This window comes from Peromyscus leucopus, chromosome X, assembly GCF_004664715.2.
Source record: "Peromyscus leucopus breed LL Stock chromosome X, UCI_PerLeu_2.1, whole genome shotgun sequence".
In the NCBI taxonomy this organism is placed as follows: Eukaryota; Metazoa; Chordata; class Mammalia; order Rodentia; family Cricetidae; genus Peromyscus; species Peromyscus leucopus.
In genome coordinates, this window is record NC_051083.1 from 9291163 (window position 1) to 9313692 (window position 22530).

Consider the following 22530-nt stretch of genomic DNA (forward strand, 5'->3'; position numbering starts at 1 on the left):
GATGTGGTTTCTAACTCCCCATGGAGTTACTTGCCTGAGCAGGTAAGGACATAGGAAATATTATATTATAGATGACACGAGTCTAAAAGAACAAGCTCAGCATGCTATTAGGGTTAGCAATGCCCCATCAGAAATTGCCAAATCAGATCCTAGGAACCTGAATTTTAGCTTTTGAATATCTTCTTCTAAAACTAACTGTAAGTTTCATAGTCAAGGCAGAATATTTATGGCTAAGCAACTTGTTTATTCCTTTAAACATTGCTAAGTATTTCTCTTGAGCAGCACTAAAGGATCAGAAGTTTTTTGCCCTCTGTCACCTGCAATTCTTAGCATGGATATTGTTCAAGCCAAAAGGATAAGTTCTTAATACAGCATATTTGGTTACAACATAGGGAATATTTTTAGCCTTCTGTAGATTTTTTGAGTGATTAGAAATACATGTCAGAGTCGGGCGGTGGTGGTGCACGCCTTTAATCCCAGCACATGGGAGACAGAGCCAGGGGATCTCTGTGAGTTTGAGGCTAGCCTGGGCTACCAAATGAGCTCCAGGAAAGGCGCAAAGCTACACAGGGAAACCCTGTCTCAAAACACCCTCCCCCCCCCCCCCAAAAAAAAAGAAAAGAAAATAGAAAAAAAAGAAATGCATGTCAGTAAACTGAGGGACAGGCCACAGCTGACAATTATGATACCTCACTTATGAATAGTCATGCAGTAACTTTTGCAACTGGTGTTTAGTGAGGACATCAAAGTCTTTATAAAAATGATCAGAGTAGTTAAGACTTAAATTTATCATTTATTCTTTCTGAAGAAATTGGAATTATTTAACACTGAATCTGGTCTATGTTTCCAAATAGGTGCTTTGAAATCTAGTATAGTAGAAAAATCATGGACTAATTCTATCTGTTCACTATCTTCTCTTTTGTGTTTAGAATTTGTTGGATTATAAAAGGGTAAATGTTAAGGTCTTTTTAACGATATTGTGATAGTTGCTTGAGATTTAAAACTAAACTCTACTTTCTAAAAGATCATATAGGGCTTGTCTAGAAGTCTTCTGTCCCTTACAAATGAAGGATACAGATAACCCATGAGTTAAGATACCTCAGAAGGTAAAATATGAGTTGAAATGACTAACACTGAGTTTCTGTCCATAAGTATACACTTTAAAAATGCAAATGTCCTATATTAATTTGGGGACTTCTGAAGACCACCTGAGAAGACTAATAGTTTACTTTGGAGACAAAGTCTAAATTCATAAAATGCATTCAAAATTCTGAGACTCAGGTAACAGCATAAACTAGAATTTATCTGCAACAAATTAGTTAAACTCATCCTACTCGGGCATAGTATTCCTAGACAAGTCATTCTCTTTGGATAAGGGATAGGTTTGCAATGAATGTCAGAGTCTAAGCAATTGGGATTTAGGATTTTGGCCTTGCTGTTAGTTTATTATGTATTTAGTCAATGAATTAAGTGGCTTCACTCATTAGTAATGGAAATGTATGGAAGCCTAAAAAATTGCAAGGGGACAGCTAAATTCTAAAATATATACCTTTACTTTGAAAAGAGCGGACACAAATCACTTGTGTGAATTAGCAGAGTAATTTCTGTTCTACAGTAGTTAATAAGAAAGAATACCCGAGAGAAACAGGTGGGATAAAGAAGCCTATGTAAAGATCAGAGATGATTTTAAGTATACTAAATTTATAAGCATGACACGTTTTTTGGAAATTAACTTATATTTAGTAGTTTAGCTGCTTCTACATTAATAGCTTCATTTTCCAACATTTTAAAGGAAGGAATTTAATTATTAAGGTATTATTCAAAATGAAACATTCAAAATTAAACATTAATTAATTCAAAATGAAACAAACACTCTTTAGCAATGAACTTTTCAGGAATAAAGGAAATGAGAAATTTTTCAGATATATTTTTAGATCATTTTATACTACTATACGTGATTATAAACAATGAAGGAATTATCAAGGCATTGTTCTGGGCAAGTTAGTTTTAGAACAGACAAGGTATACCTGGCCTCCATTGGTGACTGAGAATATCCGAGTGGTGCCACCACACTGCTTCACATACCACAAGAACCACAGGGCAGATACCTCATGAGGCTCAGAAGTCACATTGATGTTCACAAAAAGAGAAGCAAAATCTCTAGCAGTTCTGTTCCCAGAGTAAGAGTGGAAATCACATGTCAATGCATACAGGAGGAAGGAGAGAACTAAGACTTGAAAGTTATCTTCTAATCTCCACACATGTGACACATACATACTGTGAAATGTATATACCGACACACACAAATCAATAATAACATAATTAAAAATACATACAGAACTCAGGGGAATGCACCTTTACAAAATGTAATATAACATGAACAGAAAGTGTTTCTACTGTTTTGGAAAACAAAACTAAACAAAACCAAAAACCTCATGGTCTTAACGTTCATAGGAAAGCATTTGTTAACTTATAAGAAAAGAAAAAGTTTTCTCCTGCTACTAAGAAATATGGTTAGCCCCAAATATGGTCTATCTAAAGATTCAATATCCTTGATCATTAGGCATACTTCTCACCTATTTTAAAGATTTTCCTCACTTTTCCATCTCTTCTGCCTCCACTCTGGTCCATGCGATGGTATAATCTCTTACATGGACAGAGAGAGTGGTGAACTCCGTATTATCACTCTATAGCACTTCTAATACCCTCTGCCATGCTAAACACAATGAGGACTTTAAAAACATTTTGGTGGCAAGCTGAGCATGGTAACAAGGTCTGTAATTTCAGCATGTAGTAGGCAGAGGAAAGAGGATAGCAAGTTAGAGGCCACGCTGGCATACATAATGAAACTTTATTTCACAAAAGCAAAAACAAGCAAAACTAAACTAAGCTAAACTAAGTTTAAGAACACAAAATTAAAAAATTCTTCAATGGCCTAAAATGGAGAAACATTGCATGCAGACAATATAATAGATGCATTATAGGTTGTTCAACCTATTATTCCAATTACTCATTATACTACTTGCTCTATTTTCCAGGCATACGGACCATTCACTTGTTAATATGTGCCAATTTCCTTCCCTTCTCAAGCCATTTCCAAAAGCCACTCCATGTTTTCTCTCTAGAAAATACTATTGCCTTATATCACTCACAGGTCTGAACCTCTCCCCTTCCTCTTGGTTAATCCTGGAAGACATAATTCTTCAACATCATCTTCCTCATTTTCCTTTTTGTAAGAAATTCCTAACATCCCACTTATATCTACTTTTTACTCTCTCCTATGCTAACAATATGCCATTCCTGAAAAGATGCTGCTCCAGAAATAATCCAACCATCCTGTTTCCCCATGCTTTTGTGGTCATTCTTACAAGGTACAGTGCTTCTTGGGTCATTTCATAGGAAATACCATGTCCCCACTTAATATGTATTTTTATATCTCTCCACCTTTGGCTCTATGAATTATCCTGGAAGTTAGCATCTAACCCTATCTATCTTTTCCTGACTCTCAAATGCTGCTATGGCTTATTCCTGGAAGATATTACTATTCCCACATTAATCTAACATCAAGATTACCTCTAACCTTGGCCCATACCTAGAAGATAACATCTCACCCTTTCGGGCTATCTAGAACATGTTCTCCCACCACATTTATACACCCATACTTTCCCTTCATCACTGTGGTGCATTCTATTTGTTGTTGTTTGGGCATGTAAATGTGTAGTGTGTGTGCATATGTTTTCACATGGACTCATCTCCAAGCACGGGGCAGGTGGCAGAGGTTGAAGCCAAGTGTCTCCCTGGATCTCTCTCCACTTCGTTTTACTGAGACAGTATCTCTCAACTGAACCTGGAGCTTGCCAATTTGGCTAGTCTAGCTATCCAGCTTGCCCCAGGGATCCCTTGTCTCTGACTCTAGAGCACAGAGATTACAGGCAGGCTGCCATGCCTGCCCAGCTTCTATGTGGATCAAAACTCTGGTTCTTACACTTGCAGAGCAAGCACTTTATTCACTGAGCCATTATCCAGCTACCTACACTTCAGATTTCTTCCAACTCCCGTGGATCATTCCTGGAATACCATCCTGCCACACTACTGCAGTGCTCCCTTCTCTTCTCTACGCCTGGTTCTTTACCAGAAAATTTCCCATTTTTCCATGAGAATCATCTTTCTTTGTATTCCATGACCCTGGCTGGCATCTTGCTGAAAAATTTCATCCCACCTCACAACTTTCACCCTTCCTGTATTCCTTCCTACAATTCAGTTGATCACAGCAGAAAGATACCAATATCCCAACACCACTCACCCACCCTTTCACCCCTTGTATCTATCAGTCACTCCTGTAATATATCATTTCATTCCAGCATCTACCCTTACTGAATTTCTCATAACTCATTGGCTCAAGTCCTAGAAAATATAAGCTACTAAAATTATGCTACTTTCTTTGTATTCCCATCATCCTTATCAGTAGTCCCTTCTAGAAAATATTCACCACCACCCCCAATGTTCATACATCCTGCCTCCCTGTGTATCTACAGGTCATTCTTGGAAGAGATCATCCACCACAATCAGTCTCACTCTTAGTTTCAACAGTACTATGTCATCCACAATCTGCTCTCCAATTGTCCTTTGCCCCTATGAATTATTCCTATAATATATCCCATCATGATACACAATTTTTGCATCTATTCTCATTCCTGGACGATGTCATCCAACCTTCTTCTCCATGCTGTCCTAGTGGCTCATTCCTGGAAGATACCATTCCACCCAACAACATCCAACCTATCCTATCTTACTCAAGCCCTTAAGGGTGGCTGCTAGATGACATAACAAATTTTTCTTCCTTCAATCTCAAGTAGGTCATCCCTACTTGATAAATACCAAACTTCCCTTTCTCTACTTACCCTGCCCTCAGGGTCTTGGTTTTTTCCTTAGAAAATAACATTTCTCTATACCATCCTTCTTCCAGTTCCCTCACTTCCCTATCTTGTTTCCCCAAATTTCCATGTTTCCTACTTTGTGCAAGCAGTAGTTTGTTCAAGGAAGAGCACCTCTAGTAACCATATCCATCATTCTTGTCTTTCCCTGTCTGTACAGACCGTTCCTGAAAGCCTCATGTTAGGAAGTTACTATTATTGCCAAAAAATACCTTCCATATCCCCTATGCCCCTGTGAGTCAATCCTGAAAGACAACACAATATCACACTAACTCTTTCCCTGGATAGAAGCTCTGATCCTGTTATTATTATTGGGAAATACCCACCCCCAAACAAGGTCTACCCCTCAATCTTCCAGACTCTTTCCAGTAAATGATTCCTGAAAATTATCCTTACCCCATCTCCATTTCATCTTATACCTATCTGCTCTTACAAGCCATTTGTGAAAGATGCCCCTGTACCATTCAATGTTCTGTGTATACACCCAGCTCTGGAGTCACTTCTGTAACGTATATTCTTACCTACTCTTCCTTTTCTTCCCCAAGAACTCGGGAGTCATTCCTGGAATAACACATCTTGTCACATTGCCCACTAATCCTGCCTTCCCTGTTCTTGTCGGTAATTCCTAGGAGATGCCATCTACATCTAGTCTACATTTGCCCTTTCTGTCCCCAAATCTGAGCCTATGAGTCATTCCCAGAAGAAAATATATCACTCTTCTCCCTGCCCCCCTGTAAGCCTTCTTTGGCCATTCCTATAAGATACTATAACTTACACAATCTATCCTTCACCTTCTTTCTCTCTTTCTTTAGAAAGCAAATAGGCAAATAAAAATAAAACAACAGAATTTAGAAGAAAAGAGCACAGCACACACATGCAAGGCCACAAAAACACAAAATTGGACTATCATATCCAAGCAAAAAAACTAGTAAGACAGAAGAAAATGTCCAAACAAAGCAATATAAGACAAAAATTTAGAAAAAAAACATTTGTGTGTGTGTGTGTGTGTGTGTGTGTGTGTGTGTGTGTGTGTGTGAGAGAGAGAGAGAGAGAGAGAGAGAGAGAGAGAGAGATATCTACTGCTGCGCATGGGTCGACTCTTAAGTTTGGTTTATATAGCTGTGGGTTCATTCTTAATTGATATACAGGAGCTTCATTTGCTACACCAAGGAATGATTTTTTTTCTATCCTTAAAACAACTAAATTCCCTTTGTTAGGTACTTTGCTAGCACTATGTAATTATGTGTTCAATGTTTATCTTGCCTGCTAGAAGATGTATCTACATGAGAAGCTAAATACTAACAAATTCACCATTATATCTCAGTCAGTGTCTGTAAGAGTGCCTTCACATAGTAGGTCCAGGATAAATATATGCTAATAAGTATGTAAATATTATATGTACCAATCCAAATATAGAAAAAATAAATATAAGCATGTACCATACAGCATTTTGATCTATGAACGATGCATATATGGTATTCCTTCCATAAGATTATATAGCCTACTAGTCATCTTAGTTCACATACACTCTGGAATATTTATCCATGAAATTGACTAATACCATATTTCTTAGAAGATATCACTATCATTATAAATCATGACTGTAATAGTAAACTGTAAGTTACCAAGCTAATAATAAATCCTAATTACAATAATTGAATGGTTTATATTTTCACTCACTTAGAATAGCTTCACATCTATATCTATATGGAAATTATTTTTTAAAAATCAGTTTTACTTTCATTTTTGAATATAGTGAAGGGGCACATTTGTTGAGTATCCTTGCAGACCAAAACAGACGGTCAGATCCCGTGGTGCTGGAATTATAGGCAATTGTAAGCTACCACACAAGGGTGCTATGATCTGAACTCAAGGTCTCTTGTTAAGTACTCTCTACCATTGAGCCATCTTCCTAGCATCTGGGATTGATTTTTTAAAAATATGTTTTGCCAGAGGCCGTAAGAATATGCAACAGATGATAACTGATATTCTTAAGGTCAACCCACCAAATGAATAACTCTGATGGAGGAACCTCGTCAAGCAAGGCATACAGGGCCACAAACTATGAATACTGTCTGCTTCTATCTATAATTTTCTCATGCGCTACTAGAATTCTTCCTTAAAGCTATAGGATTTTCCCACTGCCTGGATTGATGGTGTTTTCTCCATGAATATACTGTGCATATTTATCTGTGGACTGTCAGGAAGACGTTTTCTTCTTAAGCTGTGTAATTTTGATGAATCAAAATAATACTAGGATATTTTTCATAACTAGGCCTTTGTTAGACAGAAACTGTGAGAAACTTAGAAATCTGTTGTATATCATTAGCTCAGGCTTACAAAAAAAAGCAACAGTATCTCCCCAGTTATAGACAGCTACATACAATTAGCTGATTTAAAACCTCAGAGAAAATTCAAAGTTGACTAGTTGCCCCTGCAAATGAATCGCACTGGGACAGATTCCCAGATGCCTAGTTGTTGAACCAAAGTCAGGCATAAAGCAACTTTGGAGTCAGTTCCCCGCTTGCTAAACTCTGGCTGATAACTAACATTAAAGACATAACTCCCTACACAAATTCTAACTCTCTGCACAAACTTCTAATTGCAATTTTATGATATACGACTCAAGGTTCAGCCAACTAACAAACAGTTTGTTGTTTATGTTTAGGTCCTGGGACCCTTTTAAGGTCATTGTCCCTCGAAAAACTGTGGAGCACTATGTGCCTCCTGTCCATACTTTACAGCCTGCACATCAGGGAGCCTGGCTGATAGCCGAGCATTGCCATGGTTATTCACTCCCAGCCACACCCAGACAGCGCAAAAAAAGAGCTTTCTGTTGGGAATATGTAACTGTGTAAAAACAAAGAAGAGATTTCAGGATGCAGTAATAAGGAAGTTACCATCAGAATACGTGTGTGCTCCTTTCCTACCACTTAGGTAGAAAAAGTTTTTTTCTCACTGACATTGTGGATTTTTTTTTTTTGCATACCCTGGGTATGGTCTTGGAGCTGGTACTCTCAAGGACTGCAATAATGTTTACAAACACTGCTTTTGTAAAGTAACCTCTATACAACATAAAAACAGTTACCCTTTTTTATTCAAGATATGACCCTTTTGTTCAAAGATGTTCTACTCTATGTACCTACTTTCTTAAGTTTTTGATTCATTTTTTGCTCAAATCTACTAATAAGATTATTATATTTCTTAACTTTTCCCTATAAGTTGCTAAGAACAGCACTACTATTCAAGACAAGATACCAAGGATCACAGGGAAAGATTTTTAAAATAAGATTTTAAGCATTCAAATATACTTTGTCCAGCAGATTTTGTCAATGAGCTCTTTCATGGTCATCTTGTCCCATTCTTCAGCATGTTGTGCTTCCCATGGTGCATCAGTGGGAATCTGCAATGAAAGGTCATACACTAATGAGTGAAGGAAACTGCCACCACTGCTCTACTGCTTTCTTCAGAGAAGCCTTCATGTTAACCTCCAAAAACTTGTTTCTTGGTGTCTACAATTGGCTTGGAAGTGCATAGAGAGGTGAGATTAATCTGGAATTTATGCCTTAATACTATTGTCAAACAATAGTAATAATAGTAATTATAACTACAGCACATATAAATTTATTTGTAATTGGGATAATGATGGTCATTATTAATATCAATACTGTTATTGGAAGATCACACCCATTTTTAGCCCCCAAATAAACTTTGATGTAGAAAGTCCTTCTCTCCTTTACTATTTAAAGTGGCATTGTAGATCCATAACTTTAAGTAGATATTTGGCAGAAATGTCATATATATGCCCACAGGCATAGAAGTGAAGCCACACAGGCAGTAGTATAAGCAAGAGTGGTTTTGAATTCTGGTTCCCTTGCTGCATGGTTTTGAGTAAATTATATAAACACTTGGCATTCATTTTCTCCATCTGTCAAGTGGAAATCCTTCCAGCTTTTGCAGAGTTACTGATTACACTAGAAAGGGCATGCATCAATGCATATCAGCAATGCCCCCTGCACCTTACAAGGATATTAATCAGTTTCATTCTTCAGCAATATGTTATGTGCAAATCAAACACACATTTTACCTCTTTTCCCATTTCATCCATTGTCCTCCACAGGTTGTTATAATCCAAATATGCCAAGGGATTCCACACAGGTGGAAATGCACCACGAAATGGGTAAGTTTTCCCCTGGAAGATAAAATAAAGGGAATTAATTTGAAATGGATAATACTTAAGTTACAAGGCATCCTAAAGCCACAGGACCAGGTTGGCCTGTGATACAGATCTGTAATTCCACAAGCTCAGGAAGTTGCGGTAGAAGATTCCAAGTTGCCATCTGAGGAATTTAGTGAGCTTCTTTGTTAAAAATAAGAAGGAAAAAGAGGGCTGGGGATTCAATGGTCAAGTGTTTATTTAGCATATATAAGGCCTTGTGTTCCACCCCTAAGACTACACAAAAAAAGTAAACAAAGATAAAAACCAATTAATATAAATCATTTTCTTTGTGTGTGTGTGAGAGAGAGAGACAGAGAGAGACAGAGAGAGAGAGAGACAGAGACAGAGACAAAGAGGAGAAGGGGAGAGGGGAGAGGGAGAGAGGGAGGGAAAGAGGAGAGACATAAAGTATGGTATATGTGTCTACAATGTGTGCCAGCAGAATTGCCTGTGTGGATATACATGAAGGTCAGGTCAACTTCGGGTATCTCATGTGATTGCTGTCCACCTTATTTTCTTGAGACAGGGTCTGTTATTGAACTTGGAGATCACTAGTTTGACCAGACTGCTTGGTCACCAAGTCTCTAGGACCTGTCTGCTTCTGCACCCCTTGTCTGGAACCATATGTTTGGGGTCTGATTTCAGGTTCTCATGCTTGTACAAAAAACAAACACTGAGCCATCCTCCAACCCCAACCTAAAACATTTTCAAAGCAACAGGATCCTCTATAGTATCAAAGACATTCCTTCTGATGTAAATATATTTTACCTAAATAAGCCTAATTTTAATAAGATTGCTAAAATTTTGACTCGTTTTTACTTATTAGGACAAATAAATATATAAAGACAAAACTCATTTTAGTGTAAATACTGAAACCATAATATTCTCATCAAATCTCTCTGGAAATGTGATCCTATGTGAGTGACAGCATGAATAAAGGAAGACTATCTTTAGATACATACAAGTCACATCTCAGATCCAGGTTTAAAGGTTTTCCCAGGATAAATGAAGACTGGCTAGACTACTATGTCTGATATAAAGAATCAGACTATTAGCAATGTGGAACAACAGGCTTTTGCCAGTTTCGTTTTTCAATCCCATTTTTCTTTTCTAAATGTACCCTTGTTTCCTTTTGGGGAATTGCCACTCCTCTTTGTAGTTATTACATAAGGAGTATGATGCCCACTGCCATTAAAACAGGAATATGCTAGATTCCTCCCAACTCCTGATCTAGTCCAGCTATGAGCTTGTAATGTGACCTTGGCAAACCATACACTGTTAGAAGATTTGACCCTATAGTTAGTTCATCATAACCCAAGTACAGAAGAAAGTGAACTCTCTTCCCTGAGACAGCATGCCAAACAGATGGTTCCTGTTGTAAAGACCATGATTCTTGTCCCTAACTTGTCAGAGTTCCCCTGCTTTCTGTAGATTCTGAAGTATGATGTTCCAGCCTCATAAATTCCATTTGTTACCTCTAATAACTTTGTGTAGCTTAGTACTAAGATTTCTAATGTCAAGATAGTTTGATATTTAGAAACCATTTATTTAACGTTATTGTGTGACACATGTTATACTAAGCAAAAATAAGGGTAAATAGAAAAAGAGAAAGAGTAGGTCATTTATAAGGTACTATCTGCAAATTTAATTCATTTAGTGGTTCTCAGATCCAATCAACTGCAGATAGAAAGCATTAAAAAAAGCTATACTTAACATGCACAGACCTTTTCCTTGTTGTTATTCCCTCAACAAAAAAAATTATAGCAATTATTTAGATAGAATTTACATATGCTAGATATTAGAAGCAATCCAGAGATGATTTAAAGTACACAGGAGAATGCAGATAGGATATACACAAATAACATTCCACTTTATTTAAGCACTTAGGCATCCCCAGATCTTGGTTTTCACAGGAAGTGTTGAAACCAATCCTCTGCAAATACCAAGGGGCAATTATGGTTAAAAATAAAGGACTTCTCAAAATTCATAAAGCATAAGTCTTTTCTGCTAGTAGAATTTCTCATGAAAATTTGATTTTTATATTAATAAATATCTGCAGAAAGTCAACTGCATGCACTGCAAGTTGTGACAGACTTTCAAAAGGTTCAAGAAAAAATCCTGACTATTAAGGCAGAGGCACAAGGCATAACTGTATGTGCATACTCTCTCCACCCCCACAACTGAAAAAGAGAACATGGCATCCATTAAATGACAAAGAAGCAAATTTCCTTTCCACTAGCAAATTCAAATAACCTTGGTTGATTATGTGATCTGATTTCTTATCAGAAAATGCTATGTTGAAATGCTACAATATAACTTTTTGGGACTCCCAATCCTTTATCACTGTCATGACCATCATCAAACATTTATTGAACTTTCTCCATGCGTGGCAGTGGCTGAAACTCTTCATATGCGTTATCTCATGTAATGCTCACATCAGCTCTGCAGGGGCAAGGACCACTAATATTTCCATTTTATAAATAAGTAAACTAAAGCCTAGTGACAGCAGCTAGGAAATAGTATGAAGGTAATTTCCTCCCCAAAAGCCTTTCTTCATAAAATGTGTTTTCTTCACTCCTATATGGTTGATGGAACGTGGAGATAGGTTTATTTTAGATGCATTTTTAACTTCCCCAATAAAATAAAGAGAATGCTCACATGTGAAACTTAGAAATCTTCTCCATGTATCTTTTCTGTTTCTAAAGAGTAAAGTATAGAGAAAGAAGCACCAAGGTTGTGCTTGCCAAGGAAATGTGGCCATCTTTGGGAAAGGCTAACACATTTTCTGAAAGAAATAGAAACATATTACCCAAGACAAAAATAACTCTGGAGAGGAGAAAAGCTGGACTTACTTAATAGCTTGGGAAGCCTTCAGAACAGCTGATTCTTATTACAATTCTTCCCTAAATTGAAATCTCAAAAAAAAAAAATTGTATTTGCTCTATAAAATGACTTTTTACTCAAACAATAGTCATATACAAAACTGATCTCTGCTTTGAAAAAAAAATTTTTTGAGATAGGGTCTCACTATGTAGCCTTGGCTGGCCTAGATCTCAACATGTAGACCAGGAAAAAAAGTACTTAAAAAATTCTCATTAATATTCAATAAAATATTATAAGTGTCATATTACTAATGAAATTCTCTTCATAGAACAATATCAACTTGAGTGTGGTTACATAAAGTCTTAAGGGTCCCTCAATCCAAGCCTTCATAAATACACAAAGACCCAGAAAAGGTCAAAAACAGGGTAAAGGGAGAACATAGCCTGGCAATCTCCTTAGTAATGGAAGCCACAGATAGTCTAAAAGATGTGAACTTTTATCCTGCTGACAAAGGCACCAAGTAGTTTATCAGTTTCAGAAACTCTATCAGTTTCTGGCTTTTCTGTTCTCATTTTCCAGAAAACATAAAACTGCTACAAAAGCACACAGATGCTTCAAGGAACTGGCAACTTTAAGGCAACAGCTTCCTCCTTTCTCACAAATACCTAAAAGGGATTATTTATCAATGGCTACTTCTAGATTACACAACTGGAGACTACACTGATATGTGTCACACACCAGAAGAGGGCCTGGGAATGTCTCTTGACTAAGAGAAACATGCTCAGGCTCCCTCTGTGTCCTACAATGAGACTCCATAGTTTCTCAGCGAGGTGTCAGCAGTTTCTCAATCCAAACAAATTCTCTTCAAGAAATGCCTTCATGGCCTGAGAGTGAGGCAGGGGCTCTAAAATACTACATCCAAATGACTATCACTTTTTTAAAGTAAAAGGAGATAAAGAACCTAGAGTAGCAATTGCTCATGTTATGCCTATATTCTAAAACCATACTATCTTTCCAAAATAGCCTTTAATCACTGAAGGACTGATACAGCAGAAATGATTTATGCTGAGTAGAACACAATGTTCCTGGAATCATGCTCCCAAATATTTAAGTCCACTTGAGAAGCACATGTTCAGTCTATCAATGTTCATAATAACTGGAGGTTATTAACAGGACATGACAGTTTATGGCTCTCATAAACTACAAGATATGCTGTTTATACTAAGCAAGTAGCACTTACTAACTTGCACACAGAAAAGTTTCTCTTCTTTATACTTTCATATTTTAGTTAAGCAAAAGGAAATGAGAACAATCACAGTATTTTAAGTAACTGGGGAAGCTGCCAAATAACTTTCTTTAATCATCCAAAAAATAAATAGCTTCTTTATTGGCTTGGGAATATGCCTTTAAAACCCATATGAATTCCTTGGGACTTGCCTGTGCCACTGTTTTATAACAATGCCCATAAGAGAAATCTTTCCTACAGTTCATAGTGGAGGAAATAAAGGAATCATCTAAAAAGAAACCCATTAATTCAGATAGCATCATTATATTGTTTTAAAAGTTAACAAAATAATTTTCTTCTTGTTTCTGAATGCAAGTAGCCAAGTTCTCCTCAAACATAAATAACTCCATTTTACCTAGAAGAAGTTTTCACATTTTACATGAAAAAAACTTTTTTTAAATTGCCATTCTCTTTCCGTTTTTCCTTGCTGATTTTCTTTCTGTTTGGTATTGGGCATCACAACCAAAAACTCAGCACATTTAGCTCACACTCTATTCACTGAGCCATACCCTCACACCTGCACCTCTCTCTTATTAATCACTCTCAAATGATGCTCGTTTCTTCATATCTCTTTATTTCCTATAACGTGACTTGTATCACTCTCACCAGAATTCATAGACTCCCCTTTCACTTGAGCTCCTTATAGCCAGATCTGAAGCCATGAATTTTATCCATCCCATTAGCAAGTCGCTATATCCCATGCACTCCAATGAATTATATTGGTTTTTCCATATATCCATCTACTTTCCCAGGATTCTCTCCCCATTCTTTGATCCACAGTGTTCCAGGGTCCCATTCTCAACCTATTCCTTTTTACTCTATTTCCCTGGGCAATTTATCTACCTTCAGGTTTTGTTCTTATATTTATATTTATTTATACAGTGCCATAGTTTGCATTTTTTATGACTCTGTTCCCTCTATTCAGGAGTATGATTGTGGTTTACATCTCACACAACTTCTGCATGTTTGCTCATGAACTGGTGTTTAACATATCCGCACCCCATCTAAAGATTTGCACAGCAATCAGTTAACACAGTTGATACCTGAGTTGAGTAGCCCAGACTCCAGAAAAAGAAAAATCACACTAAGGTATAAATGATGCACCCACATCAAGACTGAAGAGACTTAAATTAATGTTTAAGTGGTCCTCCCCAAGGGATTCTAGTTATATACAGAAATTTAAAACATCAAACTGAGAAACTTTGCTGAGCAGAGATATATAAACTGAATATCATAAGCTGTTCTGGGCTTCAGTTCTGTATTATTATTATTATTATTATTATTATTATTATTATTTGTGTGTATGAAGGCTCACACATGCTACAGCATGAACATGGAGGTCAGAGGACAATCTTTTAGAAATCAGTCCCAGCAATCCAAATTCAGACTAGTTCTATGCAGCAAGTGCTCTTAACAACTAAGCCATCTCTCCAGTCCCCACCGATCCCCTAAACTCTTTTTACCTGCAGTATTTCTGGATTTCCTCAGAATATTTCAGGGTGCTTACTTAAATGTGGAGTATAAGAATCCTATCATTAGGCCTACTATATCAGGCTGTAGGACCAGGGAATCTATATGTTTAATAAACAGTAGATCATCCTGATGCTCACCAATGTTTAGCTATTATTACATTTAGGATTTATTAAAAAATCATCTCATTCATTATGCCTATTGTCATGGGTAATGGCATTCTTTGAATGATAAAAAGTCAAAATTATAAATATTTTTTCTAACACATTTTGTTTTATCTTTATGTTCATTAAACTTCAAAAATAATAAAGCTGGATATTATAGGATATATCTATAATCCCAGCAGTTGGAAGGTTTGAGGAGTAGGAGGATCACAAATTTGAAACCAGCAAAAGCCTTCCTGTCAAAACAACCCCAAACACTAAGGAAAGTGATCCTTTCTGTTAGAGTTGTTCATTTGCTATTCTTTCTACTTTTCTTTTTTAGGGGGTGGGAAGACACAATTTTTATAATATGACCCAAGCTAGCTTCAAATTTGTAATCTTCCTACCTCAATTACCTATCCGCTATGATTATAGGCCTGCATCACTATGCCTGCCTTCCTAACTTGTTTTAGAGAATTACTCATTTTACTCTTCTTACATTCTTGATATACTTCAGATGCCATGTCTGATTTTTCTTGCTTTCATTGCTCCTAGATAACACTGTACCATTAGCAAGATGAATCATAAGGTAATATAATTTGGGTAGCCTTGGATGATTTTTGTAAGTTATATGTCTTTGAAGATATTCAGTCATTTATAATATATATTGTTTTTACCATACTTGTAGAGAGGTATGTGTGCATGTGTAGATACATACAGTGCTTAAACCCTGTTAGTGCCTAACAGACAGAATTAAGTTCATGTTTCTTAGTTCAGATTCCTGTCATCCCAACTACAACCCCATTAATCTCCATGTTAGCAAGAGATAGCAAGATCAAGCCTACAATGCCACTGAGCTGGATTCTCCTTTGAGAACGTATCAAGCATGCTCCTAGACCTGGGTATAGTAAAATATCCATTGATAACACGGCATCTCAGTGCTCCCTGATTCTTAAGCCCATGACATAGGCAGAGAGAATTCCAACAGAGTTGCCAGGAGACAATTATATTCTAACAGTCTGTCACAACCTGATACACCTCCCCATACTAAACCCAACCACACCCATACATGAACTCAATCTATATCCTCATTTACTTTATCCAAAAGACAAAAGTTTCCCTCTGACTTGTAACTACTTTTACTTTTCCTACCTACAGCTACCTACTATGGCTGCAGTCTAGCACACATGTAAGTGAAGTTATACATATAAATACACAATGTGACCTGGAAAGATGTGGTCTCAAGAATCCCACCTAGATACCTAGGTCATGAACTACTTGTGCATCCTCTGTTGAATGACAAGAACATGGCCTCTGGCCTTTGCCAGGCTCACTGCTATATTATACTGATTTATATATGTGGTTAACTTTCCAGATTATTCTCAATGCACACAAAAAAGAGACTATGCTTCAAATGTGTTTGTATCTGCTCTATTTATATTGCCTTGTGACTAGCAGAGTTCCAATAAATATTTGTTTAAAAAAAAGATGTAAAGTGGGAAATGAAATGTCTGCTTTTTACAGCCTAGCTTGTATCAATCTAGCTTTCCCAGAAAATGTCTGATCATTTTCAACACAAATGAGTCTCTCTTTTTGCCTCCCTCCCCTCCCCCGCACCCCCAAAAAAAACTTCTAGTAAAATATCAACTCAGCACTGACTTTTTGTTGTTTGTTTTTGAATTTTTGAGATGAGGTTTCTGTGTAGTCCTGGCTGACCTCAAACTCAAGAGATCCACCTGCCTCTTGAGTTCTGAGAATAACCATATGTACCACCACCGCCCAGCTCAGCAATGACTTTTATTATCAGTTCTACATACAAACTTTTTCCAACATTACTTTCAAATTGACTAGAACTTACTATGTGAAGGATGATGAAGTGAACAGAGAAAGATAGAAGACTCAGTCTCTTTGGGAATGTAAATCTCTAAAATCATTTCACATGTTAGCATTTCTCACACTAATCTTACCAGATGCTATATGAAAATAGGCTCTAGGGTCATATATCTGGAAGATCTTAGCTTATAGTGAAGTAATCTTTTTTACTGTCTGACTTTGTAGGGCTTCTAATTTGCTAATGGGAATCTGACTCTCTAATATATGTTTAGAATATGGAGTATTTCCAAAATATCCATTGACTACCAAACTCCTGCAATGCATGATTTTAGATTGATATTCTTTAGAAAGTAAACACTCAGAAAATATTTCCCTAGATATTATTTTTTCACATTCTGGCTGGCACTAGCAGGAGACTGAGACAACACGAGAAAACTTTCTACCTATAACCCATGAGAAGACTGTCTCATATGTAACCCTCTGGACAAGAGGGTACATCATTCCATTACACTAAGTAGAACAGGTGAAATAAACTGAAACGGCTTGCATATCCAGCTAAAAGTAAAAGGGCATCATGTGCTCTGTGCAGAATCTCTGTCATGGGCAGTCCCCCCTTGTCACAAGACAGCAAAGTGAGAAAATATGGCATAGAAGATCAAAAAGACCAAGGGCAGAGCAAAGTTTGCTAGCTAGACTGTTAGTTGAGTATGTCCCTGCTGTATATTCCAGTGATGGGGCAAATGCTCTAGGATCATGAAGATGAAGATAATGATGGTGTGAAGTATGAAGAGTGTGCCTGCAGCCATCAGACTAAATACAATCTTCCTACTATTTGAACATCAGAAAAGTATTTTTTTTTTAAATTGCCACAGGTACTGAAGACTATCCCATTAGTAAATGCCCAAATAATTAATTAGAAACTGTTCCCATTTTTGTGCTCCAGGATTTCCTTTTATCACACTAGCCAGCAAGTGTTGCCAAATTGATTCCCTCCTATTGTCTCTTAAGTCTGATTTTTTTTAGACATTTACCTCCTGGGTATAGCTATGGAAAATAGGTCACAGAGTACTTCGACAAACACATAAAACTACATCTCATCTTGCGATTCACATGTGTATCATGTGAGTCTGACAAATTACAGGAAAGTTATGGGAATGAAAGTTTAGTAATCATTCCCTTTGAAAGTGTCAACATGAAAATAATCTTCCAAAATGAAAAATACTTATTTTCATAACCTTCAGGACAAAGCTATATCCTATACTGAGTTGTAGTTAATACTTGAGAATATTCATATGGTTCCATTGAGAATTTTCTTCTGATTGCATGAACCTCAAATGCAAAGCAAAAAAATAAAAGGAAGTTCTATAGAAATAGTACTGGACTCCTCAATTCCTAGTTATTGACATTATTATCATTATTTGCATCTTTTAAACTTCAAATTCTATTTGGGAAGGATAATTATAATACATTATGAGGCTCTCACAATGTCTTTTTCTGTTATTTCTATAAGACCTTGAACTAAAGTCATTCTTAAAACTTTTTTCTCATCTTAGTAGAAATAGTCACTAAAATGCTGAGATCCACTAAGTTGTCAAAAGGTATTCTTTTTGAAATTTGACCTAGAGGTGAAAATGTTTTGAGTCTATATCTGAGACAGAGAATTACATTGCAGCACCAATCTTATCAGGTGGCAGAGTACTGGGTAATGACAGAAACACTTTCTGGTTAGACCAACATGGGACAACTGAACTTCACTTCTTCAGGAAGTGCCCAGAATGGAATCAGAATGGGATTCATAAGACATGGGAATGTTTTTCAGGTTTCAATTGTTATAATGCAACTCTGAAAAAGTTTGAAAATATAGAATCAAATATTGAGTCTTTTGACTGCAGTTTGTATATGTTTTATAAGGTGGAGGTAGGAGTTACAGAGATGGAAACAGAAAGTAAGCAGAAAGCAGAGAAAAGGAAAGATTTTCTTTCTTTCATTTTTGCTTTTCTTCTTTAAAAAGTATTTAATGAGTTCTCTGAACATGTTTTGATCATATTTGGCCAACTCTTCTCATATCCATCTCCCTTCACTATTTGTCCAACTTTTGTCCATTAAAAAAAGACTAATTTGTGCTGCTCAAATATTCTTTTTGCTTAACCTTCCACTGGAGCATGGTTGAGTTATCAGGGGCTACACAGAAGTTGGATATGAAGTCACATGCCTAGTTGAGGAACTATTAGCACTCGATAGCTGTTAAGGGAAGGAGAGTCAGTTTTCTCTAAGAAAGAGGGTATCTTAATCTCAGATGGTATCATAGAGACTGATGCAATTTCTCTGGAGAAAGCTGCTTATTTAATGTTTCATTCCATTCAGAAAGTCATTCTATTAACCCAAATACCAAAGCTACAACTGAGAAGGTGATTGCAGATCTACAACTTGAATGTAAGAGAAATCATTCATATCTAACTATGGGAGCCCACAACTGACTCAGTTTCCCAGTTTGAATCTGAAGTCTATTCTGAGTCAGTAGAGTTCAGACTTGTTTGCTCTAAGGCTGTGAGAAAGTCATGATTAGCCCACAAGAAGGAATACACTATCTAGCTAGATGCAGGCTGCTGATGTCAGCCAGAGGTATATTGAGATAGAAAAAGAAACTGCCTGCTTCTTGACGCAAGGCAGGATAGATAGTGGTTGAATGCCTGTGCTGTGCATTGTTCTACCTCTGTCCTTCAAAACTGTATATAAGCTGGCTGTGAAATAAATTCGGGGCTGTCCGGCATTGACCGGCAGACCTCTTGACTCTCTTCTGTCTTCTTTATTGTCTCTTCAATCTGCATGCCTCTACCCAGCTACCCAGCTGACTGTTGGCAGGCTTCGACATCTAACCACTCCTAGGCAGCAGGGCAATTCTTGTACTTTTCAATGAATGGTTAGAGATAATTCCTATAGTGAATTATCACTGATTAAAAATGACAGAAAAGCCAGGAATGGTGGTGAATCTCTGTAATCTCAATACTTTGGAGATTGAGGCAAGATAGTGAGAACTTGTCTCAAAAGAAACAAACAAACAAACTAGAGTGGAAGGGATTAGAAGGAGGAAAAGGAAAAAGAAGAGGAGCATGCAAAGATTAAAAGGGCTCTGTGTGGCAAGAAATGTAGGTCAGTGATAGTACCAGGCCCTTTGTTTCATTGCCAGTACCCATGAGAAAGGGGGGTTCTATGCATAGTTAGTGGAGATTGTTGTACAACAGTGTGAATGCACTTAATGGCATTGAATTATATAACTAAAATGGTAAGTAATGAGAGAGAAAAAAACATACTAACCTCTCTTTGCTATGTTATGAGTTGCCACTTTGACTAAATAGACTGTTTCTATTGTAGAAACCACATCTGTGTGGTATCCAGAATATATAGACTATAGAAAGGAGCTTCTGAGAGGAAATGGATAGTAGCCTTTGCATTCAGTGCTGTGAGAAAACCCAATGTCACATATGCTAGGCAAAAGATTTACCTTGAGGTACCCTTACTCTTAGCCCTTATGTAAAGCTTTAAACTTATACTTCTGTCATTTAGATCTCTGGTGATCCACAAGCAGTAAATTAAGTCCTTTGAAAATCTGTCTGTTCTCTCTCTCTGTCTCTCTCAATCTCTCTCTCTCTCAATCTCTCTCTTTCTCTCTCTCTCTCTCTTTGTAAGTTACTCAGAAATATTTATAAGCTACCTGCATGCATATTTATACTGTATATTTGATATATCAAACTAAAGATATTTAAATATTTTAGCCTCTGTTTCAAAAAAATACCTACTCGCTGGGCGTGGTAGTGCATGCCTTTAATCCAGCACTTGGAAGGCAGAGGCAAAAAGATCTCTGAGTTCAAGACTAGCCTGGTCTACAGAGTGAGTTCCAGGGCAGTGAGGCCTACACAGAGAAACCCTGTCTCAAAAAAACCAAACCAAACAAACAAACAAAAACCCTACTTATGAGTGGGGGATTCAAATGAGTTAAAACATCTATAAGCACACTGTGTATAGAAGACAATAATAGTGTCATGGACTCAGAAAGGATGCATTTAGTTTTTTGGGTTTTTTTTTGGGGGGGGGTTTCTGAAAGCGGTTGAAAATGAAAATACAACTTGAGATAAAAGAAACACATTCTATAAATTAGTATAGAAAAGATGCTAACATAATCATAAAATTAAATACCCCTTATTCAAAAGAAACACCTTTAAACCAAGAGTGAAAAATAAGGTCATATTAGTAAGCATTGAGACAAAGTAACACAAAAGCAGGCCTTTTGTCTTCTCCAGAACACTTTGGCTGAAACCAAGCTCATCTCTTGGCAATAATAACATGTACTTGGGACACACACATTCTGAAACATTTTTGAGTTTAGAAACGTGGAGTAAATAGCCATAGTCAGAATAGAAAATCGAGCACTAGGAAAAAATGTTTACCATGCTGTTACTAAGCTTCTCAAGTTTTAAATAAAGCTTTATCACACAACTCTATAAAAATAAACGTTTAGTGCATATTTCTGACTCCAGTTTTATTTAGAGAGGATGTGAAATGTAGGGAGAAAGTGAGAATGCACAAATATCTCAATTTCTACTTCAAAGCAGTCTTGAAAATGCCTGTTCTGGCTCAGGCTGGGGTTTCCCTCTCCACATCCTTCACCACACACTGCAAAAATTAACAAAAAGTTTCTATAACTCAATGGAATTCATTCATAAAACAAATATAATGATGGATCATCTTATTTATCAATGTCAGAAATAAATCACTCCAATAAGCACTCAGGATCTCATGCTTCCCTTATCATCTAAAGAGGAAAAAAACAGCAGAGAGTATCTTAAACATATTTAGCTATTTAGCTGATATATTTAAAGTCTACCCTTTGTGTTAAAATGGCAAGATTAATTTATATTAATTTCACAGATCATATATGCTTACTCCAATAAAGACATACCAAATTTACAACATTTAACCAGGAATTGTGACTCATGCTTGTAATCCCAGCAATCGGAAGACCTAGGCATAAAAATCATTGTGAATTTGGGGCCAGAATTGACCATGCAGCAAGACCGTGTCTCAGAAAGAATGAAAATAAGGAGAATGTGAATAAGAAGCAGATGTAGAGAAGAGGAAGAAGAAGAGAAGGAGGAAGAAGAAGACATCAAACTTTGTGTACTGGTTAGTTTTATGTCAATTTGAAACAAGCTAGATTCATCAGAGGAAGGAGCCTCATTTGAGAAAATGGAAACTGTCTCCATAAGGCTGGGCTGTAGGCAAGCCTGTAGGGCATTTTCTTAATTAGTGATTGATGTGGGATGGCTCATTGAGGGTGGTCCCACCCCTGGACTGGTGGTCCTCCTGGGTTCTAAAAGAAAGGAGGCAAGCAAGCCATGGGAAGCAAGCCAATAAGCAACGCCCCTCCATGGTCTCTACATCAGCTCCTGCCTCCAGGTTCTGTCCTCACTGCTTTTGATGAACTGTAATATGGGACTGTGAGCAAAATAAACCCTTTCCTCCTCAAACTGCTTTGGTCAAGGTGTTTCATCACAGCAGTAGTAAATCTAAGACACTTCATAACACCCATATGTTCACTGTAATCATTTTTGTTATCATGCCAAGGCATTTTATTAGATAAAAGAATCCAGGGCTTTTACAGGACAATGCAAAGAGTTACAAAGGCAATTTGTGCTATTCACTGTGGTGGTCTGAATGCAAATGGGCTGCATAGATTCATAGGGAGGGGCATTATTGGAGGTGTGGACTTGTTAGAGTAGATGTGGCCTTATTGAAGGAAGTGTATCGGGGGTGGGGGGGGGGGTG

General features: G+C 37.0%; 1 protein-coding gene across 1 annotated transcript in view; it reads right to left on the minus strand.

Annotated features, from left to right (window-relative positions):
- The window catches only part of LOC114697631 (amine oxidase [flavin-containing] A), a 68101-nt gene that overhangs the window by 15586 nt on the left and 29985 nt on the right, over window positions 1-22530 (minus strand). Inside the window, exons 4-6 of the mRNA XM_028875899.2 lie at window positions 9022-9126; window positions 8246-8337; window positions 2028-2169 (exon numbers count right to left, since the gene is read on the minus strand). Of these exons, the coding sequence (XP_028731732.1) occupies window positions 2028-2169; window positions 8246-8337; window positions 9022-9126 (339 nt within the window). The remainder of the gene's footprint in view (window positions 1-2027; window positions 2170-8245; window positions 8338-9021; window positions 9127-22530) is intronic.